Here is a 27,143-nt window from a genome sequence, read left to right as displayed (position 1 = left end):
ATGACTGCTGACACAGAAAACCTGCTCTCCATCACATGGTACAGCAACCCAGCAAGTGAGAAACAAGACCTGCGTTTAGAAACAGTTATAGCATAACCCTGGCTTAACCCCCCAGGGAATAGGGGGAAGGAGGGACTTGGTGGGGATTCCCAGGCCATGGGAACTGCATGAAGGAGAACATCTCCCTACAGAATTCCTTCTTGCAGAAACAAAGAAGTGCTTCAGGACAGCAATGCATTAGAGATTTAATATATCCCATTGATTTTGATCCCAAAATACTGCATCTTGTAAAATCTCACTCTCAACAAGAAGTAAATTCAACTTCATCTTGATTCAACAGTAATACTTGTGGTTACTGCACAAACACAATCACTACACAATAAATTCTGGCTATTTAATAAGAGAACTCCTGTGAGTAATATTTTAATTATTGCCAACACCTCTTTAAAACAACCACAAATAAAACCAAGGAAAAGCACAATGAAATAAATATATGTACAGTGATATCTCGTGTCAGATTGAAAAATGCGCAATTTTCGATTTTTGCCTGTCATTATTTGTTGATCTTGTTTGTTGTTTTAGACTGTGGAGTAGCAAAAGCCAAGAAGCAGGAGTTTATAGGCATGCCACAAGCAGCCAACCAATTTGGTTTCAAACGTACAGCTTCCAGCACAACTGGTTTCAAGTGAAGGTTTGTGGTCCTGTACATAGTGTGGAAATCAACTATGGCATCTCTGAAACTCACAGCACCTCTCTGCAGCCAAATGGGATCCAAGAGGTGTTACAACATATGGGTGTGATATGAGGAAACACTCAAGTTTCAAAAGTACCTGCACCCATGCAATAGCATGTCTGCCAGTGGAACTAGACACCTGAAATGGAGCTGCCGCATCCTGCCAGCTGATGGCGGATTGCCATGAGTGGCTGCAGGAGGTGTGCAACACCCAAGTCCCAGGGGCATCCTATCCCCTTTCATTTCACTAAACCATGAGCAGCGTGCTGCGACATGTGAAACAGCTCCACGAGCCTTTTCCAGACAAGATAGCTTTTTTTTCTGTTGCCGTGATAGAAAGAAGAACTTCGCAGCATATGCAGCTGAGGAGTAGCTGGTGACGTTTTTAGACACTGTACCATATGCTGAAAAGCATTTTGGGGGGCTTTGGCTACACTCTTTAAAAATGAGGAATTAAATTCTGCTCTGAGTTAACCCCAGGCCACCCCACTGACGTCAATGGAGTGTAACTGAGAGCAGAAGGTTGCCTGTGATCTTTATTTCTTAGAGTTCACCTGCTGCTCATTTGAAGCCATAATCCTTGGTGACATCCCAGTCATTTCTACAGGAGAGACTCTTGCACTGCAGAGATTTGGTCCCAGTGCGAACTTCACTTAATGAGCAATTCTTGGCTATAGTGTATTGGACCATCCCAATATCTACCTGCTAAAGGAGTCACATTGGCTGCTATTTAAAAGCTGTTGTGTATTATTTGGAAGCACCACAACTAGCATAGCATGTATGCGTATGTCTCCTTAATCAAGTGGCGGATCTTTATCCAAAAGATGCATTCAACACACTCAGCACACTTAAAAGCAAAGCACTGCAATAGTGATATGTACCCAGATAACATGAGGCAAGAAATGGGAGGAGAACCAAAGACACAAACCTCAAGGAAATGTCCTTAGCAATGCACAGCTCCCCATGGAATATGGGCCCCTGCATCAGCTGCAGGGGGACTGCAGACTTCTGCTTTCTGCAAGAACCACAGCAGCGTTCTGTGTCCCTGTGAAGCTTCTGCAGCCCTGCAAAAAAAGCCTGTGGGGCACTCAGAATGAGAGGAGGGAGTTCAGGAGCCCAAAGATGTTACAAAAGAGGGATAGGTATGGGATTTTGCATGTGCTTGATGAGCCTAGGGGACAAAACTAGACAATGAGAAGAAAATTCTGCAGTTTCCACATAATAGGCAGCATTTATGACAGGTATGAGATGTTATGCTCAAACTGGTGACCTGTCACTAGTGGGGTTCTGCAGGGCCCCATCTTGGGCCTTGTGCTCTTCAACATCTTCATAAATGGCTTGGATGCAGGACCAAGTTTGCAGATGATCCAAAAGTAAGAGGAGCTGTTGACTCCCTCAAAGGCAGGGAGGCCCTGCAGGGAAACATCGACAAATTAGAGGACTGGGCAATCACCAACTCTATGAAGTTCAACATGGGAAAGTGCTGGATTCTACACCTGGGACGGGCCAACCCTGGATGTTTGTACAGAACTGAGGAATGCGAGGCTGGAAAGCAACTCCATGGAAAGGGATCTGGGGGTCCTGGTCAATGGCAAGTTGAATCTGAGTCAGCAGTGCCCTGGCAGCCAGGAGAGACAACCATGTCCTAGGGGGCATCAGGCAAAGCATCACCAGCCAGTGAAGGAGGGGATTGTCCCACTCTGCTCTGCACTGGGGTGGGACAGACCTTGAATATTGTGGCACAATATAAAAAAGATATATTAAGCTATTGGAGAGTGTCCAAAGGAGGGCAATGAAGATGGTGAAGGGCCTTGAGGGGAAGCTGTATGAGGAGCAGCTGAGGGCACTTGGTGTGTTCAGCCTGAAGAAGAGGAGACTGAGAGGAGACCTCACTGTAGTTACAACTTCCTCTTGAGGGGAAGAGGAGAGGCAGGCACTGGTCTCTTCTCTGTGGTAAACTTTGACAGGACCCCAGGGAGTGGTCTGAAGTTGTGTCAGGGGTGGTTTAGGTTGGATATTAGAAAAAGGTTCTTCACTTCTACCACCAAAGGGTGGTTGGGCACTGGAACAGGCTCCCCAGGGAAGTGGTCACAGCACCAAGCCTGACAGAGTTCAGTAAGTGTTTGGACGATACTCTTGAGCATATGGTGTGACTCTTGGGAATGATCCCATGCAGGTCCTGGAGTTGGACTCAAGGAGTCCCTTGTGAGTCCCTTCCAATTCAGCATATTCTCTGATTCTGTGAAAATACCAGCATATGCACAGGATTAGTCCTTTAACTTCTGTGGACTTGGGCCGATGGCCCTGTCCCTGCCTGTTGTTGATGTAGCACCATTAAACATGTTTGAAATAAGGGCAATTTGTGCAGTTTGTAGGCCTGCCCCTACAGCCCAAATGTGTGGCCAGCATGATGTGCTTCTGTCATTTAATGCCATGTGAGTAATTAATTAATTGTTATTAATTAAATAATTAAGTAATTGTGCTTCAGCTGTACAGTTGGTCAGAAGATAATAAAGATGGGGATCAAGGGTTTGCACCTAAGCTGAAATTGCCTTCTAGTCAACTAAACCAAAACACTTTCACTTGAATATCGGACAGGGTAGAAGCTACCCTGGATAACTCTGCAAGAAGCTGACGCTCAGCAGGTAGGCTTAGAGCCCTTTCTAAGAGCCAAGGACCTGCCAAGGATCAGTGACTTCTCCTCTACACACCTTCTCTGCCTGACATGCTGTTCCCAGAGGACAGGCAGAGGGGAACATTTGCCCGGGTGAGGCTCCTTTCTCCCCTCCACCTCCTCCATCCCAACCCAGGTGGAGAGGGGGTTTCTGGTCACTTCTTCAGCACATTTCTACTTGGACCTTCTTCCCCCACCAGTGGCAGATTTGCTGTAGGCAGGTGGTCATTGGGAGAGAAGTTAGTGTTAGGGAAACCTGTATGAGTTTAGAAGTTCCCCAGGAGTAGTAAGCATCCTTGTAGTAGTGGCCAAGATTTCACTCTGTCCTAGAAATCACTTCACAAACAGCATCGAGCTTTGGTCCCCAAAATAGCTTACAACTCGATCAGTCAGTTCTTCCAGTCAGTGCCTCCATGGAAAGCTTTTGTCTGGAGCATTTTCATAATATTCACCTTTTTCCTGTAAGTAGCAGCAGCAACTCTGGAGCATCCAGACAAATAAAAAATTCACTGGGTCAAATTCATCTCCTCTGACCACTGCAGCAGGCATGCAGCAAAGCTGGAATTCCCCCTTCCCAACACCATGTTTAATGCACTGCAGCTGCTGAGCAGTGCCTGACGGCACATCTAGAGGAAGCAGGGTCTTTCCCATGGCAAGATCCTTGTGTGGTTGCAGATTAGGTTCTGCCAAACTGCAGAGCCATCCATGCTGCTTGGACAGGCCACACAGCTCCACACGGTGCAATCATCTGTGCCCTAGGGCCCTCCCCGCCCTCCAGCAAGGGATAGATCATCACATTCCAAATCCATGACTCTTTCCCGGCCACCTGGGGTCATGGGATATGCCAACAAGGTATGCACGAAGACTCACTACTCTCTTCACAGGGGCTCAAAATCCCACTTTCACTGACACCAGGGGCCCAATTCCTACTTGTGCTGATAAGAAAGTTGAAGATGGAAGACAAAAAAACCAAAATGGACTTGAATTTCAACAAAATGCCTGCAAACTTCCCACCAGTGTAAACTACTATCATTCCCTTGGCAATAGTGGAGCTATGCCAGTTTGCCCTTGCTTGAGAACTTTATATATTTGATTAACATCACTGAGACTTCAGCTTTTTGTCTTATCTGTGCATCAGAGTTTCTCTATGCCATTTTTATTCTCTGTGAACACTCTGCTCTCCCATGCCCTACCTCCAGCTGAAAAAGAAGTGGTTTAGCCCTTGAATACATTTTAAATCAAGTCTCCGTGAAGACTTATGTCACAGAGACTGTGTAGAATCTAAATTAAAACTTCAATGTATCTTCCTACTTTAAACCAAATCAGGCCAGGAGCCAGATTTTGCATTTTGAATATGAAGTTTCTGTTAAAAGTCTGAATCTTTTATAGTGTGCCATGCGTGAAGCAAAATGTAGTTTCTTTTCACCGGACCTAGACGAAGTGAGAAGGCTCTATAACAGCAACCACCACCACCAGTCTACATCTGTACTACTGATCCACACGAGGTGGACAGCCTTCCAATAGCCTGTTGGTGAGGCCCCATTCTAAAATGCAAGCCACCCTTGAGAATTGTTTTAACATGGCCCAAAAGTGTGCCAAATAAGCCACTCAGTAGTATGGACTTGGAGCTTCTAGCACTGGGAACATGTCCTGCTGTGCGATCTACAGGTATATATGGAGCTACAATGTCCCTAAGTCAGGGAGCCCCTTTTAGTGCAGCAAGGAAAGGCTAAACTTTTTGTCCAGACCAAAAAAATGTCTTTGGGATATCTGGGTGTTAGGCTTTTCTTCAGTTTACATGAACCCCAGAGCTGTTCTCCCCATTCATGCCAGTGTGCTTTTCACACCAGCAGGAGTACCCAGGACAGCCCTTCACAAACGACAGTCACTTTCCTTTCCACACTCAGCGGAATTGGGCACTTATTAAGCAATTATGTACAGCTCTCTGTAGAGATCACAGCCCTAGCTCCAGGAGCTGTTGTCACCAGTGCCAGACGGGGATGCTGGTCCCATCCAATATGCTTGTTCCAGTAAACTCCTCTCAAACACTGCTGCCTATCACCTTCAGCTCAGAGCTATAGCACAATAACTCACCCACACTTTGGTGGAGGCATTGTCTTCCCACTCAGTTCTCTCCTTTTCCTCCTATGAGCAAGGAAAGCATTGCACGGTTGTGTAAGAGGCAACATCACTCACTAGCATTGTCAGGGGTCACAAAACATGGGATGCATTTCTTCCAGAAGTTCCCTGAGTGCGAGGAAAGCATGCTACTGAGTAATGCACTATTTCATCTCCCTAGATACTAGGCCAGAAAAATGAGGAATCACTCATACCTATAAAGCCACAAAAGCACACAGAAAGGTTGCACATAGAGTCAAGGTGCATATATGGGTGCTTTACAGCAGTGACCAATTTGGTTTCTGGATTTTTGTTTTCTGGGATTTTTTTTTTAACATGCATGATTTTGAAACTGTAAATGTGTGGTAGCACATTTGTTAAGGCACCTCCAGTGACAGATGCATGACAGAGGCTCCTGGGGGCTTGCTTCTGGCATGTCAGAAATGCATTACAGAGCTACACTGTTCAAAACATTCAGAGAAACAAAAATCCCTGAATTAGGCAATTCTGTCAGGCTGAGGAAATAAGAAATCAAGCTGAAAAGCCGAAAAATATTTTTTTGAGAATACACTAGTGTCCCTCAGGCATTCAAAAATCATGAGTCAGGCCTTAAAAAAAATCATAGTTGGCTTAAACATAATAGTTTGGGGGGGTTAGTAACCTTGCATTGTCTGCACTATTAATGGTCACAATTTTAAATTCTTCTGGAAAAACTGGAAATTGAACTGTATTTTGTAATAAAAGCAGAGATTCTTACATAACCTAACAGCCCTAGGGGCTGAAGCATTAAACAGAACACCAGATAATGTGATAAAATTCCAACTGCTGAAAATGCTGGAGCTAAACTAACTTGTGTAGCCCTGCCATAGGTTTGGAAGGTGGTTCAAGAACCCACATCCACAGGAGTACTGTTCTCTGGTGAAGTCATTCATAGATATAATTTTTCCAGGCTGCAGTTTTTCGATGGTGGCTGTCAGAAATCACACGATTGTTCTGTTTCAGTCCATGGAAAAAGTCTCTCTGAATAGGAAAAAAGAAAAGCCCCTGAGGAACACACTTATGCAGTGACAAATGAACTAGCAGAACAAAGCATAGCATTTCAAAGGACATTCTGAGGTTTTAGAGGCTTTGCTTAGGGAGAATGTCTCCCATTGTATTTCAATAAATGCACCGTATTTCTCTAAAACTTGTCCCCTGTGTATCGCACTGTGGTGACATTCATATAGCATTAGATTTGGCTAAAATACATTTATTTATTGCTAACAACTTGATTTTTAAAGGGGCATAAAGTTTGGTTCAAAAACCAGAAAAAATCTCAGCTTCTGACACTTTTATAACTCACAGAGTCAGATTCACAGAATAAGTGAATATCCTGAGTTGGAAAGGACTCACAAGGATCATCAAGTCCAATTCTTAGCCCTGCACAAGAGTCACACCATGTGCTCAAGAGTATCATCCAAATGCTTACTGAACTCTGTCAGGTTTGGTGCTGTGACCACTTCCCTGGGGAGCCTGTTCCAGTGCCCAACCACCCTCTGTGTGAAGAACCTCTTTCTAATATCCAACCTAAACCACCCCTGACACAACTTCAGACCACTCCTTGGGGTCCTGTCAAAGTTTACCACAGAGAAGAGACCAGTGCCTGCCTCTCCTCTTCCCCTCAACAGGAAGCTGTAACTGCAATGAGGTCTCCTCTCAGTCTCCTCTTATCCAGGATGAACAAACCAAGTGCCCTCAGCTCCTTCTCATACGGCTTCCTCTCAAGGCCCTTCACCATCTTCATTGCCCTCCTTTGGACACTCTAATAGCTTAATATCTTTCTTATATTGTGGCATCCAAAACTGCACGCAATATTCAAGGTGAGGCTGCCCCAGGTCAGAGCAGAGCGGGACAATCCCCTCCCTCCACCAGCTGGTGATGCTTTGCCTGATGCCCCCCAGGACATGGTTGTCCCTCCTGGCTGCCAGGGCACTGCTGACTCACATTCAACTTGCCATCAACCAGAACCCCCAGGTCCCTTTCCATGGAGTTGCTTTCCAGCATCTCATTCCCCAGTCTGTACATACATCCAGGGGTTGGCCGTGGGCTTGGCCCGTCCCAGGTGTAGAATCCAGCACTTTCCCGTGTTGAACTTCATATGGTTGGTGATTGCCCAGTCCTCTAATTTGTCGACGTTTCCCTGCAGGGCCTCCCTGCCTTCGAGGGAGTCAACAGCTCCTCTTACTTTTGGATCATCTGCAAACTTGGTCCTGCATCCAAGCTATTTATGAAGATGTTGAAGAGCACAAGGCCCAAGATGGGGCCCTGCAGAACCCCACTAGTGACAGGTCACCAGTCTGATGTTACCCCATTCACTATCACCTTCTGTATTCCACTCCTGAGCCAATTGCTCACCCAGCCCATGTTGTGTTTATCCAGCTGTGTTCTGTACATTTTGTCCAGTAGGATCCCATGAGAGACAATATCAAAAGCTTTACTGAATTCCAAAAAGATTACATCAACTGGCTTTCCTTGATCAACTGGGTGGGTTACCTTGTCATAGATGGAAATCAGGTTTGACAAGCAGGACTTTACCCTCATGGAGCTGTGTTGGCTCTGGTCAACAACTGCGTTGTCTTTCAGGGTTTTTCAATACCTTCCAGAATAATCTTCTCCATCACTTACCAGGCACTGAAGGGACTAACAGATTGACAGGTCTAGAGTTTCTGGGGTCCTCCTTCTTGTCCTTCTTGAAAATCAGGACAACATTCATCAACTTCCAGTCAGATGGGACTTCTCTGGATTGCCAAGACAGCTCAAAAATCATAGAGAGGGGGTTTGCAATGACATCAGCTAGCTCTTAGAGAATTCTGGGATGAACCCCATCAGGACGTATAGAATTGTAGGGATCCAGCTGGAGCAGCAGATCTTGTACAATTTCAGGGTCAACAGGGAGTTTATCATTCTCACAGTTACGGTTCTCCAGTTCAGGGCACTGAGATGCCCTTGATCCATCATCCATGTTGAAGACAGAGGCAAAGACAGAGTTAAACCCTTCTGCCTTATTCTGTCCCTGTTTGTGTGGTGACCATCCTCATCCTGGAACAGGTATATTTCTATACTGCCTGTTGTCATTAATATAGTTGAAAAAACTCCTTTCTTGTCCCCCACATTTCTGGCACCACCAACTCCAACTGAGCTTTGGCTGCATGAATTTTCTCCCTTGTATCAGTTTGGCCTGGCACTCCTGCCAAGTCCAAGCTGTCTCCTACCCCCTCCCACTCTCCCCAGGCAAGGAAAAAAAAATGAACCACGGGAAAAAAAATGAAAGAAGTTCGAACAAAATGGGATTATATCAAATATATATATATAACATATATTTACAATTATATCTACAATTTGAATATATTATACACAACAGAGAATGCCCGAGGGGGAAAAAGGGAAAAGGGAGGTGGAAAACAGGGATAAAAAGAAACAAAAAAACCCAAATATCTCCTAAATACACCCGTTAATAGAGAGCTAATGAATAAATATAAAAGCGAATTAAATATTTCCCTGAGCGGGACAGCAGAGCTGTGTGAGGCAGCAGCCAACTCTCCCACGCCTCCCGGAGACACCAGAGATAACAGCAGGTCTGAGTAGCAGGCCCTGGCCTATTTAAGCAAAGCCTGTCTATGGAGAGACCTGTCGCCTTCAGCCACTGGAAGAGAGAAGAGAGCGAACTCTCTTATCTGCGCCTTTTTATATGTTGTGTTACGGAAAGGAATAGCATGGAATACTTCCTTTGTCACTTTTCTAGTCCATTCCTGGTTACAAACTGGTCTCCAGGAAGGCCTAGGGTGAAAACAATCACATCCCTACAGCAGCAAGAAGCATCTCTGAATTCTGAGGATGGATCTGGGGTGGGTTCCCAAGTCTTTAAGGATGTTATCATGCACTTTACCTGGGGAGAAACACTTCCCATATTTGACTGGGGACAATTCCATATTTAGAAACAATTCCAGAAACATGGACTTACCCTGAATGTCATATCCTCCACCTGGTTTGTTGGGTTTTTTTTCTGGAACACAGTAACTATAATCCCACCCCTGGTTTGTTGCCCTATATCACACAAAATTTACAGCATGTTTTTCAGAAAGATTTTATCAACATTTCCAGCAAACATGCTCCATCACAATTTCTTTGCCAAGTAATGCTTCATCTGCCATGGCTCCATTACACAGAGCAACACATGCACTTGCTAAGAAAAGGAATGAGGCTCTTCCTCATCACCGTCCTTTAAAAGCAAAGGTGCTGCCAGTATAGCACTCTGTGCTGAGGCAATCCTCATTGGCTGCTCCCTGCCTCTCAGAAGCACAGAATTATGCAATCCTTTCTGTGCAGCTGCTGTTTGAGCAACTGTGGTAATGTCTAGACTCTCTTCTGTCTTTGAGCTCAGAGGCATCACTTTGCCCCAGTTCAAGCTCCCACAAGGCTTGATAAAAGGTCTGTGATCCTTCTTGTGTGCCAGTCAAGAACTTACATACATCAACCTGGTCCTCCAGCATAGCAGGATTTAGGCTGTCTCGTACCTAACATTCAGTTAGGTAAGAGACTAAGAGTTAGGTGCAAGGACTAATGAAGACCTGCTGTTTTGTGGCAATGACTTTGGTGTTCTCTCTGAGGCTGTACTACCTTCCTGTGACTACGCACAGCCTTCACTGATGTCCGCCTGGGATGGGACAGCATTCCTTTGCCTCCATTCTACAACTACTGGGCCTCAACCTCAGCACTGGGGGAAAGGAAGAGGGACATGTAACCAGAGCTGAAATAGTGTGGCTTAGCACAATTTTTATGTGTGTTGTATATGTAAGGAAGGAATCATCACAGCCAACAGTAATGAAAGAAAATGAGAAACAAGCCCGTTCACAGCAGACAGAGAAGGGGAAGAAACCTGAAGGATATGGAGTTGACCAGGGGTGTGGGGAGAAGCTGATTTTAGCCTTGAAAGATGAAGGCACTCAGTGGACTGGAAGAAGGTCTCAGATGAAGGGCATTGTGCTAATGAAAAGAATTAATGCTTGGTGATATCTGGCTGAATGATACTTGGTGTGTTTACCCCAGTATCATCAGCAGATGCAACCAACCTATCTGCTCTGTTTGGGAATGGCATTTCTGCAACCCAAGCAGGCTCATCCAGACTTTCACACTGAGTGGCTGCACATCACATATTTCCATATGCTGCCTACACTTGGAGAGGTCAGAAACCCACTCTGAACACCACTGCAAAAATAAGCAGTTTAATTTCTTCTCAGCAAAAGTTCAGAGGATCATGTTTGTGGCATACAAGCTAAAAAGCATAACCTGGGAATCTCAAACTGAGAAACTAAGGACCAATCAAGGGTGCTTGAAGTCAACAGAAAGTCTGTTAGGACACAACCTACAATACATCCTGTGGCTTTTTCACCATCCTTGTGCTGGCTGTCTGAGTCTGCTTCCAGCCTGCTGTCTCAGGAATGCTCTTTAACTCCTTGCTTCAGAATGGAGGCATTAATCTGTAAGCATCCACATGAATCACTGGGCATCACCAGCAGCCAAGTGACTGTGCAACCAGTTCAAGAGGTAGTAATTAAATCTTGCCATAATAATAGCTTCTCTGCTTATTAGCCGCTGTCCTGTAAGTTACCTTGTGAGCAGACATTTTAGCACTAGACTGAGAGTGTGGGAAAAGAAACCTAGCCAGAAAATCCCTGACTGTTGTGGCTGAAAGTGTGGGAGCATTTCCCTAGTGGTACCAAGCACCACGAGACAGCATAAACACGGGGCACAAGGCTCAGACTGTTCTGGGTGGGACACCAGAACAGCAATGAAGAGGTCTAGTATATTTTCGCCCTGTTGTAGGTAACTGGTGACCTGGGAGCCAATGAGCATGGCTGGTGCCTCTTACAGGGTCTTCCAAAAGACACCTTTCCCCCAGCAGTGTGGACATTAAGGGCATGAAGCTTTACAGTGGTACTCAGCATAGGAGGAGCTATATCACAAACACAGCATTCATAATGAGCAAATGGGAGCATAATAACAAAGGGATAGTTCTAAAAGATCTGCCAAGGTGCCAAAAGATTTGTTGTAGTTATGCCCCTTTATTTTGAAGTTTATATGCATTACAAACATATTAAAAAAGTAAAGTAGCAGTTCTAACAATAATAAAATATATAAGTTGTTGTTTGGAAGTGGATTACAAAGATCTGTTCCACTTCTTTGCAGAGATATACATTAATTTCAAAAGACTTTGAATTACAGTTTGGAGTCATCTACAAAAGCTTTTCCTATGTAAATTTTTCTGTGCATCAAATATTGATCCTACAGAATCTCATATAAAAAACTGGCAATGAACAAAAATGCAAGGAAAGACTCCTGATTTTAAGTTGGATTCTTATTCAATCTTCAGATAACCATTCTTTAATGCTGTGTTAAGTGCCTGATTTTATCTAAAAGCTATCACATTTTAAAAGTCATTTAATATGGATCATAGAACACTGCCAAGTTAAACCTTTCCAAACACTAAGAAAAAAAAGTAAGGCACTAAAAAGAAAAATGCATTCTGGGACTAATTCCCATGAGATTTTTAGAATACAAAGCCTCTATTATATTAAAAGTACTGATAATTCAGAGGAATAGGTCATGGATAATCTTGCTTTGATTTAATTATGCTTCTATTTATAGTAGTTTAAATCCAACTGTGTTTGGACTACTAAAACATCTGCAGAGTGGTTTCAGGTTTGAGGAAAGGCGACATGAATGGGGTAATGTGGTGCAGTGCCCATTTGCTGATCTGAAAAATACCCTCACTTTGTACAAAACACAGCATCCCCTGTTGACTGGTTTTAAACCATAGTCCCTGGCAATGGCAAGTGCAAAGCCTAAAGAGACTCACTCTGTGCACCACAATTAGACAGAACTTCAGGTATATATCTGAAATTGTGCACCTTATTTACCTCCAGTGAGCTCACTCTTTCAACAAGAAAGAGTATGAGTCAGAGCATCTGAATTTCCAGGGACAGAGGAGCAATATATTCCTCATAGGATCAATTTAAAAAGTCCTATTCCTCAGAGGAGCAATACATTGGGCATGTGCAAGTTACTGAGCTAGAGACCATTTTAAGAAAAGTTGAAGATGAGCTTGGGAAGCTACAATCAAGTCAAAAGCAGGTAAGAAATTAAATTGTGCTGTAAAGTCTTTCTGGAAGGAAAATTCTGCCTATCTCCAGAAAGAGCCATTGCTGTGTGAGTTCCCTCCTGAGCCCCTGTGCTGTCTAAAGACACAGAATTATCTGCTTCCTTTGCATACGCCCTCCACTAAAAAGATCGCACGAGGCCTTGGACATTATTTACTATTAAACTCCTACAGAGTAAGACATTCATTTCTAAAAGACTCAAGCTTGAGCTGGTTGAAGCCATTTCATGGGGAACACTCAGACTTGGTCATGTTTTCGTTCCTTGTTGTGGATCACAGCCCTCAAGAAATATTGTTCAGTGATGTGAAATTACATACAGTCGGGTGCGTGTCATAAATCTTTATTTTGAACATGTGGTCTTAAGACCCATCAGTACTCCAAGAAACCAGTATCTGGCAACTGGATAATACTGGGCATCCATGATACAAGGATTAAATCAAAACTATTAAGATAATAGGCCTGGGGCCTTTTTGTCTCGGAAATGGTCATTATCATGAAATTTCATTAAGAAAGTCTCTTTTCCTACGGCAATTTCTTTGACAGGGCATGGTCTGTTTGGTTTTTCAATTGAATGATCCTGAACACTCTAGTTTGAAACCACAAGAAAATCCATCCACAGGTTGTGGCAGATAATGCTGTTCCTCATGGCTGAAGGCCAGGCCATTGATAGCACAAAAAAAAAAAACTGTGAAAAAAATAACACAGTTTGACATGTCTAACAGGAAAAAGAAAATCTTGACTGTTGGGACACCAGTTCCTCCCAGTCCACCGTTTTAAAAGCACACAGGATAAACTGCAGAGTTGACTTGGACTGGATGGGTCCTATTCCTGCAGTCTCTGTCTGTGTCGTTCCTGGCAAAACATGACCACAGCCTTTCTGACACAATATAATGATGCTGAAAGCCTTGTGCAAGTAGTCACTGGAATTTTTCATAACTGTTTTCATGCCTCCATCTCTGATTTCCTTCACAGGGCATGATCCTGTCAAGGGCACAGACGGGGAAAAAGTCCATTCTTTCAAAAGCAGAGAATCTGGTTTGTTTCTATATTACTGTTTATTTTATGACAGTGTAACAAAGCCTGTAAATGTTGTTAAGCCAGAGTCAGTATTAGCAATGGAAATCATTACTACTGCTTTAACTGACATTTTGTTAATGTTATTGTAGAGCTGTCTCATGAGTCATGACAGGATGGAAATTAATTTGTCACTGCTGTAGGTCTCTTTCTTTACTATAAAGTTTCTCCTCTTCATCTGCTCTAGTGTCTAGAATAAAACTAATAAACCAAAAACATGCTTGAACATCCTTGTACATGCTGCCTTCTCTGTGGTCAAGGCATTTTAAATGTTGTTTTGCTTAGGTAATGGAACAGTTGTGTGAAAACTGAGGCCCTGGAGAAGGCATCTCTGAAAGTCACATAGCAGCTCTGGGTTCCTTCAGCCTTTGAAAAAGTATATTCTCACAGTCTTCACAAAGAAATTTGCTTCTGGGGACTTTGTGGTGTAAAAGTCATGTCTCCTGTCAATTCACAGCACAGCCAGCTGTCCCTGCCCAAACTCACCTGCCATCATGGCAGTGTATGGAGCCCATGTGGTCCCCTTGGCAGCCAGCAGCAGATCTTCATTCCTTCTTGTGATTCAAAGGCTTCTTGACAATAAACTAGAATACAATGAGACCATATAAAGAATAAACAAGAAGGTGCATATTCTACCTGGTGACCACAGAAGGTCCTTGCAGCTATTAGGGCTGGAGCATAAGGCATATGAGGGAAGGCAGAGGGTGCTGGACTGGTTCGGTCTGGAGAAGAGAAGGAGAAGGATGGACCTTATGTACGGTCATTACGTAGTGCACAAGAGGCAAGAGGACATGATTTGCAAAAAGGGTAATTCTGGTTTACTTATTAGGAAAAGTTTTTCACCATGAGGGTGGTCAGTCACTGGAAGAAGGGCTTGGAGATGTTGCAGGATCTTCAGCCCTAAAAATACTAACATTTTGATGTCACAAGGCACACAGTAATCGGTCCTGCTTCATGCAGGGGGTTACACAGCCAGAGGTCCTTTCCTATTTCATTTTTTCCACGAGTTAATGAAGTCTTCCAAGGGTTTGTTGGTTTAGTTCTTTGTCTGAAGAACTGGTTTCTAATGTCTGTTAAGTTTTTCTGCCTTGAATTTAGGAAACTCACAGTTTCAAGAAAAGTCTTTGACCGACTTTCCACATAAGGGCCTTTATTCTAAAAATTCCAGCAGGAGAAAATAGGTAGATCCTGAGACAGAGAGTTTTAAAAAGGAAATTCCTCTTCACTTTTTCTTTGCCTGTTAGAACATGAAATTCTTCTATTTGTGCAACCATTTTGCCATTGTCTGCAAATATGTTCACCCCTTTCTTCAATACACCCAGACTGCAGCAGTCTGTTCAGTTTCTAGCTGGTGGCATAACCTGCATTTTCCAATGTGGATTATGACTGAGACAGCTGCAAACGTAGCTGACTTCATCTGGCACTCTCCATATCTGCTTCCAAACTCTCTCAAGTGAGTAAGTAGGAGTGCTCATGCTAAACTGTTTCTACTGAAAAGCTTTTTCTCATTTTCAGAGCTTGAAGAGGCCTTTCTCCATTGTTGAGGGATTTTTACTTTATAAATTAAATTTAGCCTTTACTGAAACTTGAATTTGTTGTAAGTTAGAGGAGTGTACTTTGGGGGAGTTTGTGATGTTTCAATGTCTGAAAGTGATGCAGTCAGAAAAGCTGGAAGAAATTAGACTCAAAATGAAAAACAACTTTTCTTGAAAACAGACTCCAGCAGTGAGGTCTGAGGAAGCCTAAGGCGCTTGTCCACATGTGCAGGGATCCAGTTTTGTCGCTGGGAAAGTATGTCTACTTTCTGTGACTGATGAGGAATCTTAGCCAATAGTTTTCCTGCCTTGTACCTGAAGAGCAAGATCTGAGTCCACAGCACACCTCCGCCTGCTCTCTTTGCCCAGGCTGGTACGTGGCTCCATGGCCTGAGCATCCTTGAGAAGATGACAGCTCCCCTATGCTCTCATAGCAGCTTGCACGTTCGGCATAAGCATCCAGCCATGAAAGGTCCTGAGGACATAGAAAATGCTTGACGTCTTTTCAAATACTTCAAACGTATTTTAACACTTTAATGTTTTATTATGCCAGGATGTGCTTTGACAATACACAGAGGAAACAACAGTGGGCTTTCTGTCTGCCAACTCTATTATTTCAGGTGAAACTTCAGCTCTTGAAACCAAATCCTGTTGTGAATCTCCTTTCAAATTGCTTTCTGTGACCCTGATGCATATTCTGCAAGTTCTGAAGCAACACAATACCCCTCTCATGACACGAGTAAACTGCACCACTTTCTTCATTTCACCATGGCTGTCTGGTTTTAAGCATTACAGCAATAGAGATGCGTATTTGAAAGTTGAGAAGAAACAGAACATTGACAGCCTACATGGTGTATTGGTCTACAACAAGGGTCTCTCTTGCTTCAGGCAGAACAGTCTTATCAGAAAAGGACCTGAGAAGGAAAACACTGACTAGTACATGACAAACAGCTGATCATCTTAGGGGCTAGGAGGGGTTGGCATGACTAATTTCTATCCCAGTAGCCATTTCACTTAATTCAGTTCTTCTGGAAAATTATTGGACTTGAGAGCTTGTTCCCAAAACTGCACCAAGTTTCTCTAACCACTGCCTGAGAAAAGCATGACCATCATGCCAGCATGTTACCCACAGTTTTCACAGTACCCACAAATTAAGACCTGAAGGGCATTTTCTCATATTTACTGAGCAAGACTGATAGACATCATGTCCTGGCTGTTTCTTATCTTTTCTTCCGTCTCTCCAATCTTCAGTCTCTTTACCCATGACTTTCACTGCACACACCCACACACATTTTCCTAAATAAACAGATCACATCACTAGTCAAAATAATACACAGAAGAAGTGAGGAAAGCTACAAATCTCTTTCAGTAAATGTTGCATGTTGGCATCTGGATTTGTCACAGATTCAATGCTATGCTGCAGAGCCGATGGAAACCAAGAGTGTACTTCCATAACACATGAAGATTTGCTCAACTAAGTAAAATGAGAAAACCTAAATTCTTTTTGTAGGTCACAGATTGTTTCTGTTGACTTGGCATGAACTACAACAAAGAGCTTTAAAACAACAAACAGGATTTGGCTCCTAATACATTATTCAGGAATACATCATCTTGCCTCCTTCAGCTACAGAAAGGTTTTGCCACCCTTATAGACTGAAGCAATAGAGAAGAGCACATTCAGCCTGAGACAGTATCTAAAGCTCTTGAGACATCTGTTTTTCAGAAGGGCTTTACTTTTTCGTGGGTGTATAGATGCTGTCATTGAATGACAACGGAAAGCTGTCCAATGTGTGATTCAAGTCAAGGAAAGCTCTCTTACAAGTTGATGAGGCAAATAACTAAGTCTTCTTTGTCACTTTTATCTTATCGACTTAGTAAATGTTCTCCTGGGTGGGAGAGAATGGGAGGACCGCCTAAGATATAAATAAGGTCTGAGATCATCCCTATTGCTTCCTCAAACTGTCTTTAAGCAGGCAGCTTGTTCTTTGTGACCATTACTTCTTGGCTTCTTTTGCATACTTGCTTTGCTTGTTAGAAGCACTGATTTATGAGCTGGGGAGTGTCTGTCCATGAGCAATTCCATGGAGATCATTAAATCAAAGGCACAAAAGACTTGTCAAATGTTAACAGTACTCAATCAATAAAATCTGACACAGGTGTACTCAGTAATCTAGATGCCATGAGCATTTTCAGTAAACCAGCCCTGGTTTTCATCTCTTCTTCTGGTTTCTCTTTACTTAGAGCCCTTTCATAGACTATAAGCTATGGAGGGCAGGAAAACTGTTATATTTTAGAAATAGATGGCTGCTGCCTGACTTTATCTGTGAGTAAAACACTGGTGCTAGTAGCTTTCCCATGTGAATATTGAACAATTTTAATTGCCCAGGAGGAATCCCTCTCCTAAGCCATGTCATATATGGAAATTATATAATCTAAATATTAAGTTCTTAGGTGGAAATAAGCATCTATTCCTTAAAGTGTCCAGCACAGCTTAATACCATCTCCAGTAGTTTGTTCTTTGTGAGCATGGTGACATCTCGTGGTTGAGCCTGAAACTGTGATCAGTTCATAAACAGAAACAAAGTTTCTGCAAGGGATAGTCTAATATTTTTACATAAGTTGCATTGTTTTGGCTGAATGTAGGAAAAGAGGCCACAAGTGGAGAAAAAAATTAGATGCTAAAGTTGAAAAGCAGAAGGTTTGTTTTTAAAACAGCTGTTGCTAAAGTGGCCAAACAGACTCTGAAGTAGTGCGGTTCAGGAAGTCAGTTTCTGGCAGAGCCAGTAAAGATAAGATTCAAATCTGCTTCCACCCTCTACTGCACTGTCTTCAGATAGAGGTAGGTGAAGTGATTGTCTGGGGGATGCTGACTCAGTGTGACTCCCCCGACCGCTGCAGGGGCACTTACACATGCACTGTCCTAGACCACTGATGTGACCTTGCATGCCTAGAAGATCAGTTCTGGTTATGCCAGAGAGCATTTTCAAATGTTGGCTAAATCAAGAATAAGGACAGCTGAGTAACATGTGACATTCAGGCCACAAATAATCTGTTTTGTCACTAAAAATCTCAACTTTTCCAGACAAGGAGTTTTAACAAAGTATGCGTTTAGTATGTACATGCAATTTTTATTGTGGTTTTGGTTTGGGGAGGCTTTAAGCAAAAACAAACCTCCTGACTGTGAACACCTGAAATATTTCATTCAAACATACTGGAGGAAGAATGGTCTGATGTTTTATCCTTGTTTTACCTTCTCCATTTCTCACAGCAGAACTCTTACTGATCTTTAATCGCTTTTCTGATAAGAAAAATGTCCAGATTTTTCAGCTGGTGTGTTGTATTGATTTTTTTGATCAGTAAATACACTCAGTGTCTTAGGAAAACATTACTTAGTGCTAAACTTTCTAAGCATGTCTGACTTGGGTACATTTTCTGTGATTCTAGCCAATGAAATCCTGTTATGCAACAATTTACTGTAAGTGAGAAGAAAGTGAGAAATGTTATTATAAAAACAAAAACCCCCAAACCAAAACAAAAACAAAGCATCAAAAACACAAACAAAAACCCAAGAATAAACAAACAAACACACACATGCACCCCCTCTGCATATAGGGGTAAGTCATGTTCATGTAGCTAGTTCCCAGCCATTCTGCACAAGATATAAAAAACCTAGAGCAGGGGCTGAGTCTGAGCTCACCAAGGCATATTCGCCACCTGTCTGGTGAAGGATACTGTGGAAAATATTCTTGCATCTAACTTCAGTTAACTAATCTGTTTCAAGAAAATTTGGAAGTTGGTCTTTGATCTTCTTCTCCTGTGTGTGTGAGTGGGGATTGTTGTCCCTCTTAGAGTTGCAGTGATGCTAGAGGCTTGTGGAGAATGACAGAATACCACAAAGCCAGAAATAAGCAGAGCTGGGACGTTGTGGAGGGCTGAGAAGGACAGTGGAAGTGATTTTGAGGCTGTACTGCAGGCAGCTCAGTGAAGGGTTTTTCACCAAAGACCTGAAAACGAAGGCCTTGCTAAAAGGCTGTGCAAAAAGTAAACTTTGGAGATTATAAACCCTGGGTTGCTGCTGACCCTTTCCTAGATGTAGTGCTGAGAAGGGCATTTTCACTGAGCAGTGATCCCAGGAAGGAGTCCCATAGGCATGGCCAGACTTGCCTTTCCTCACCCCTTGGCAGGAGATGAACTCTCATGTCAATCAGGAGAGCCAAAACAGCACAGTGGAAGCTGTCATGAAAGGGAATAGACCAGGACATGAATAGGAGACTATTAATTTGTCATGGAGCTACTCCAACTCAGGCATACAAGTTTTCTCTTATGGGCTTCACGGAAAAAGACCTTTTTTCCATGAAAGTGGTACTCACAGGAAGAAGGGGAAACAAGAAACAGGAATGCTTTTAACACCAGTACAGATTATGTCATCAATTTCTACCTCTGCCAAGCAGTGAAAACTGGTGTTCACAAAACAGCCATATATTATGCATGCACACTACATATAAAAATAGCTACTGTGTTCACATATGGACCTTCTGGCTGAACAGAAGCACTTGGCAAAGGCAAAGCCCAGGGAGCCTACAGCCCCTCACCGCGGGGCACAGTGAATCCCTATGCAAACTGCATAGGGTCTGTGTGCCCTATGCAAACTGCAAACTGCTGCACAGGCAACTGCCCTTCCCCTTCCCTGGCTGGCCTCCATCACTGGCCCCTGGGAAAGTAGCCTTCAAAACATATAAAGCCAAAACATGCTCATCTAGATACAGGCTCACGTTTCTAAACCCTCTCTCAGCTTGAGACAGGAGGAGGATAACCATGTTAGGAAGGGGACCATCTCAGCATGCAAAGAACTGATGAGACAGAGGAAAGTTCTGTCCCTTATAGTCTTTCTTTAGAGGGACAGTTTTTCCTTTCCCTTAAAAGAATCATATTGATGTCTCTTTTGGACAAATTATCTAGACTAATTTCTGTTTTGATTCAGCATGACTTCTTTCTTCCTTTTTCATATAATGTCTAATCAATTCTATGAATACACTGGCACCAGCCAATGTGCTGAGGAGCAGGCCCAGTATTCATCTTTGGCCATCAAAACATGCAAGAATATTTTGCCTAGAGCCAAGGTAGCCTTCGTGGATAATTAGGTGTAAGGTTTAGTCTGAGGCTCAGGCTGTAATTGCCATCCATATCCCTGTAGTGATGCCTGTTACACTGCAACTTAAATTCCCTCTGAGACACCCTTGTTACTGTTGGGAATATGATGCAGGAGGCAAACTACATGAGGCAGAAGGGTTATATAGTGTAGTACAACAGGAGAAGAAGTGTTGCTCACTTCAGTGCTTCCTGAAAAAAAAAGAACAACCCTAACAAAACACAAACCAAACCAGGGATTTTGTGAGGGAGACTATTCCAGTTTTCATATGCATTGAATGGGTAGTTACTTCTTTCACTAGCCAGAGGACATTGCCTGTTTCCCCTGAAAAGAGTATTCCAAAGCTCAAAGTATTTACCCCAGAGGAAAAGGCTGGAGACTCTACTTCTGATCACTCCTATAAATGCTTAGGGTGCATTGCTCTCAATACCAGCCTTTCAGGAGCTGCGGAGAGTGTTTTACTCTAAGTCAGACTTGTGCAATGCCTCAGCTCATGCTGGGTCTGCTGCATTTTAGTTATTTTGGAATGGGTCCTCCTAAGAGCATAAGAGCTTGCAGGCTTGGAGAAACGCGAGCAACCTTTAGAGGGCAGGAAGGTTTCCCTTAAAAACATGTGAGACTTCACTGTTTACAATCTGCATTTATAACGCGTCATAAAATCCATGCCAGCCCCTCCTGCTGGCTTTTCACCCCAGTTTGGCTGAACCTTAATGATGTCCACAAGAAGAGGCTCTGGCAGGGTGAACAGCCACCCACAGCAAACGTTGCCATGTGGGCTCCTTTGATCTGGATGGCAGGCAGACTTTGTGACAGAGGAAGCAACAAGCAAATGTCAACCTGTCAGCTCTGGCCAGAAATAAGCTTCTAGTGAGTGGAGCACACAGCCAGGTGGAGAGTCTACCCTGCAGGTTTGGCCACTCTCAGATCTCTGAGGTGCTCTCCCCACTCTGTAATTTAGTTTCTCATCCCTCACTAATTGATCTCAAAGGCCTGTGAGGGAAGGGATCAAAGTAAAGTTACTGCAAAATGTTGTTTCAACTCATAAAGTCCCTGACAAGGGAAAAACAAGAGCAGAAAACAGAAGACATACAAAATTGGGACTGGGAAAATATCTATCAATGGATTTTGGATCAGCCCTTCAAAGCCGTTCATAACTAGATTTTGTCCTCATCGCTTTCAGCATAATTCTCTGTTCCTTCACCTGAAATGTTGTGACACCAACAATTCTGATGGATAACTCTGCACATGCATCTACCAGGGCCCCAAATGCAGGACCATTTCCTGCGGTTTAGCTGTAATGGAGGTGATAACAGACGCTGCAACCAGGCAGACAGAAGACAGGGCAAGAAAAAAGAAGGACAAAATATTTTCCTGTATCTTCAGCTGACAAGACTGTTTATTCTTCTACCATCCCAAAATGGAGAGGAAGAAGTCTCAAAGAAAGAAAGAGTATTATTGGGCTGAAACAAAAACAAATTATTATTGATCTTTAAATGAAACTGAATATTTATGGAGTCAGATTCCCTTTGGATAAACATAATTTTAAGTGTTGAAATGGCACAATTTGATAGCTCATGCTTTCAAACATCTATTTTCTTGCAGTCTCAAAACAGACTAATATTGCTTGAAAAAACTTCATGGGGAAATGCCACTTCTTGTTGCCTACTCTGCAGTGCATCACTTTACCCTGAGGTAAACTATGAGGACATATAAGATTATGCCAGCAAGTAGAAGTGACTAGCTGTTTGGGTTTTTTTACTTCCTTTGCTTCATTTGTGCTGCTTATTTCAAATCACTTGTGGTTGGTATAAAAAATGTTTAATGATCTCAGTGACTGGTAGTTGCTCAGATTCTGCTCAGAGCCCTTGGGCACTAAAGCAGCTTCAAATGTCATCTATAGTATGTAAATATTTGAATATTTGTAGCCTCCATAATTTTAAACTTTTCTCATATCTGTCTCTGACCAAAAAAAAAAAAAATCATAGAACATGCAATAATATCTTACAAGTTCCTTTTTTTTGTTTGTTTGTTTTCCCAAGTATACTATAAAGCACAGCTCTGATCGACTCCTTAATTTTAATCAATCTTCATCAGGCATTGCAAGCACGTCGTGTTCAGCAGAATCAGACGGGCAATCATAGAAATTGGTCTTTTTCAGGTTTGGATCGCATTTTAAGAGAGCATTTGTACTAGGACTGTGCAAGAAACTGCTATTGCTTGCGATCTGCCAGCAGTTTCTCCAGAGCATCACCAGAGGGTAGCAGTTTGCTTTGCTGCAGCGGCTGCTCCTGGGTTGCAATGCTGAGCTCCTACAGACACCCCACCTCACCTTGCCCTGCATTTGTTCTCTTGATCCACAAGAGATATTAACCTCCTGAAACAGTAAATGTTATTTACTGTCTTTATTCTTTTGAAAGACAGCACGGAAAATTAGTACTGAAATCCCCACCAGAAGACTTTAGGTTGTCACCCTTGCATGGCAAGAAGTGTGCATTGGGGCACAGATTTAGTGGGAAGACCAGACTAACTCTTCACACCCACTTGCAATAGCAGTCACCATTCTCTGATCTTCTAGTTTCAAGAGCAAAATCACTGAAATAGTACCCTGTCTTCTACACTTTTCAGAGTTGCCTCTACAGAAAGCAGTTGCTAGAATGCTAGTTTCCGGGATGCAGTTTGCACAGCTTTGCACAGTTGCTGCTTATTTGTGAGCACTTGCAGGACCAAAGGTGCCTGCTTCTTCACAGCAGTGCAGACTTGTTTTCTTTCTCGGCATTGATGGTGTTGGAAGGCTTCCCAGCTAGAACCAAAATGGTTCTTGTCAAGAAAGTAAGAAAGTAAGCAAAGGAGAAAGCCATGGATGTCTCCCAAGAACTTCAATGCACCTAAATCAGTTCCCACTCATTGGCATAAAGATAGAGAACCACAGTGTTCATAGGTGCACTGGCATGCTGCTTTTGCAGGCTTCATTTGGGAATGTCTAGGAACAGCCCTGCAGAAGGAGAGGACCACCCAGGATGGAGACACTCAGCTGATCTAGCAGCTACTACACCAGTCTGTGTGTGGCTTGGCTGGACCAAGTCCTTCTGAGGTAACCTTTTCTCCCTGGAGGAAGGGGGATATTTTCTCCACCATGTAAAAAAAAAAAAAAAAAAAAAAAAAAAAAAGTGCTATGGGCATTAGTTGATGTTCAGCAACTGAATCATACAACCATGACCTGAATAGTTGTGGTCAGTTTCCACTAGATGATGCTGCAGCCTCTCCAGGGAAAAGGGGCTATTGCTGTTAGAAGGGAAAAAATACATTTTTAATTTTAACTATAAATTTAGTTGAAGCACTGTTTCTGCTCATCCATTCACATCCAAACCCTAGTCTTCCATCTTATACTAAGGGTACTCTAAGTGAAGTATTTTGCATAAACAACAACATGTTTATGAGCCCAAATGACTACCCACCTACTCAAAAAGATATTCAAGCCTGGGTGGCAGCAGATTTCCAGTGTTAGCCTGAAGTCCCAGATCTCTTCTATCATCCTATTTTCTTCTGCATGAGACATTATCTAGGGTATCCTAATATCAGAGTTTGGTGGTCTATTTCCAGCATATGTCTGCTGCAGTCAAGCAGGGCAGATGTCCAAAATTCTGCTCCATTTAGCTGGAAGCTAAAGTGACTCTTCTGGTAAATCTATGAAGTGGTAGCAACGGGGCTCATAATTTTAGGAAAACAAACCTAAATTGTCATCTTTCATGTTGTAGTCATTGGGGAAAAAATGAGAGGGAGGGAAATTGTGCGCACATCCTCTGTGACTTTCTTAATGACACTCTCATTGAAAGTAATTTCTGCCAAATGCTGTTTACTTTTTGCTGTCAAATCTGTCTGAATTAATCATAAGCAACTCAACTGAAAAGTCAGACTTGTTCTCCTCTGCTTGCTAAGTGACACACAGATTGAGTGCAAGAAACAGCCTGCCAATAGCTCCATCAGGAATCCTGTGTCAGTACAACAGCTGAAAAATAGAACACACTTCGCCAAGTCTCCATCTTAACCCATGGTCTCTCCTACTGCTCTCCCATGGGTGCAGTCATATGGCCAGAGTATGGAGAAGGCTTTGTTGTGCAGAATTCTCATCTGTGTAGGTGTTCTTGCACTGATGAAAGACTCAAAACAGAAATAATGCAAGAATCTTATTTCAGCCCAGGCTGGTGGCACACAGCTTAGGACTGAAAGAAATTAAGCTTGAATGGCAAAATATATGAATTTGGGAGGCTGCACGAAGCCAGACTAGTGGACTAGGGAGTGGTACATGAGATGAAATTAATTGTGGTAAATTCCAGGATCTCAAAACTGTTACAGGCTTTAATGCAGCCTTCATGGGGCAGTTGGACTCTAGAAGAAGCTGTCCTCAGTCTCTCATCCTGTCAACACCTCCTTTTCTACAGGGATCTGTTCGATATAAATTGGTGATATTTTTTCTGCCCTTACAGATTAAATAAGGTTTTCTTCTTACCACACTTACTTACAGTTATGTCACAAAAAATAAATGCACTCTGAAACACAGCTTTTGTTTCCTCTCTTCTTTTCTCAAGACATCTAAGTCAAATGTGTTTACACTAAAGTTAAAATACCTGATTTGTCCTTGGCCTTCCATGTACTTCATAAGGAGTTAGATCCATATCTGTCCAAGTCACATAGTCAGTACTGTAACTTTCAGGAACTGGTTATAACTGTGAAGATTTTCAGCTGACAATTCTTGATGTTGCGCAAAGTCTTTTTGAGCTTGACCAAAATACATGATTTCTTGGTGCTCCAATTCACACAGCTGCAAAAAGTGAAGAACTCAAGCGAAAGTGAACCACCTTCTTTGAGTTCCCGGAAAAACTGTTGACAAATGGGAAGCATAAATAGTATTTTTTAACTGTAAGCATAAGAAGAGAAAACTGGCATGTTGAGTGATCTCAGATGCTTTCACATGAACAGCCAAAGCAGTGCTCAGGAAGCCCTTTGTCTCCCCTGTGGGTTACATATATCTTAGGCAATCACCGTTGCTTTTTCATCTCCCCATGCACTTTTTATGTGACAGAGGTCTGTATGAGAATGAATTACAGGAGACAAAAGCTTTTCTCCACGTGATTCCCACTGGGGGGACATTATTGTCACTGTGTGGTCTCCTCCCTACCTGCCTAACTCCTCTATTTCAGAGAAAGGAACAAGGAAACTTCATAAACCAACACACTAAGACAGAAACACTGGGGATTAACTGTATCATGGTCTTAGAAATCTAGAGGATTTTGCACAGCCATCCTCTGCCTTTGCACTGATAATGCTTTGTCTAAAAAATCCTTGTCAGTTTGACAGAAAGAGCTAATTCTCTGCAAAGACATTTTATGATTTAACTGTCACTAGTATGGTGAAAATCTGTTTGTTCTCTGCACCTCAAAATCTCTAAGCCAAGTATCATGGCTGTGATCCAGACAAGCTTTTAGTATGAATGTACACTCTAAGCATGTGCATCAACTTATCTGATGCAAGCATTAGCATAAATAAGAGCTACCATAACAGAAATGTTCTCTGGATTGCATATGTAAGAATTCATCTCATCAAAATGGATGCTGAATATCCGCTTTATATGCACTTTGCATTGTTCCTCACTTGCAGAGAAAGCTTCTTTAAGAATTTTTTTGTAACCAAGTGGGAGCGAAGGGAAACAGATTAAGAAATGCCCCTGCAAACACGTACAATAACAATTTCAAGTTACCATGAGCTTGTATAAAGTCTGTACAAATCCTTTATAAGTTAGTATAGTGAGGCTTGTTCTGCATTATTTTTGGAAGCTGGATGGGGTTCCTCCACCGTCAGTTCCAAATTTCTTCTGCTGTCTGTACAGGCCTCTCAGGTTATCCCATCTCTTGGGTGGTACATCCAGGTCTGTCTGCTATTCCAAGGCTCTGACCTAACAATCATGTTTAAACAACGCCCCTGGGAGTAAGCTTTCCTTCCCTGTCTGTCTTTGAGATGGGTGGGAAACAGACTTTCAGCTCTCAGATATGCACAATGCTCTGTTCTTGCTGATTCTGTCCAGGTTAGCAGGATGCACAAACACACTCAAGAACACAACTTCTGCAGTGACAAGCTAGATATGGCTTACAACAGAACATGTCTTGCTGCATTAGTAAGTGGCTTGTTTTATGATAAACTGTAAAGCTACTCTATCACGTTTATTGTACTTTGAGGCACCTGAATGAAACAAGACTTTCCACTGTCGAACAGCTGTGCTAAAAGTACTGACCTGCTTACAAGCAGGGAAACATTCCAGTTATGTAAACAGCAGAGAATTAGTTTTCTCCTCTGCATTCCTAGAGTAAGCTGGCTTTAGCTGAGTCCATAACTTCTGTGTGTGCTGTTCCCTTTGCTGTCTCCACACACATAAATTGATCTCTTTAGAACCACAGACTGTTGGCCACTTAAACAAGGGGTTTCAATGTGTTCTTGTAAAAGCCAGTAAAAGATTTTGAAAAGACTTTGAGTGACCAGCTCTAAAATGCATTTCCAAAATAAGCAAAAATTGCTATGCTGGATGAGGCCAAATGCTGCTTTGAGTAGCAACCATTTCCAAAAGCAGTCACTAATGAGAGTTTAAGAAAAGCTTACGACAGGACCAGTTAAA

The 27,143-nt window shown here is 42.7% G+C and overlaps 1 protein-coding gene across 1 annotated transcript in view; it reads left to right on the top strand.

The window, feature by feature from the left end:
- SVEP1 (sushi, von Willebrand factor type A, EGF and pentraxin domain containing 1) overlaps nucleotides 1-27,143 on the top strand; it is a 165,879-nt gene continuing 138,736 nt past the window's right edge. Inside the window, exons 1-2 of the mRNA XM_029965446.1 lie at nucleotides 1-55; nucleotides 583-657. Of these exons, the coding sequence (XP_029821306.1) occupies nucleotides 1-55; nucleotides 583-657 (130 nt within the window). The remainder of the gene's footprint in view (nucleotides 56-582; nucleotides 658-27,143) is intronic.

This window comes from Manacus vitellinus, unplaced genomic scaffold (assembly GCF_001715985.3).
Source record: "Manacus vitellinus isolate BGI_N305 unplaced genomic scaffold, ASM171598v3 scaffold_9_pilon, whole genome shotgun sequence".
NCBI classification, from domain to species: domain Eukaryota; kingdom Metazoa; phylum Chordata; class Aves; order Passeriformes; family Pipridae; genus Manacus; species Manacus vitellinus.
The sequence above is the reverse complement of the archived record's forward strand: the minus strand, read 5'-3'. Positions and strand labels throughout refer to the sequence as shown.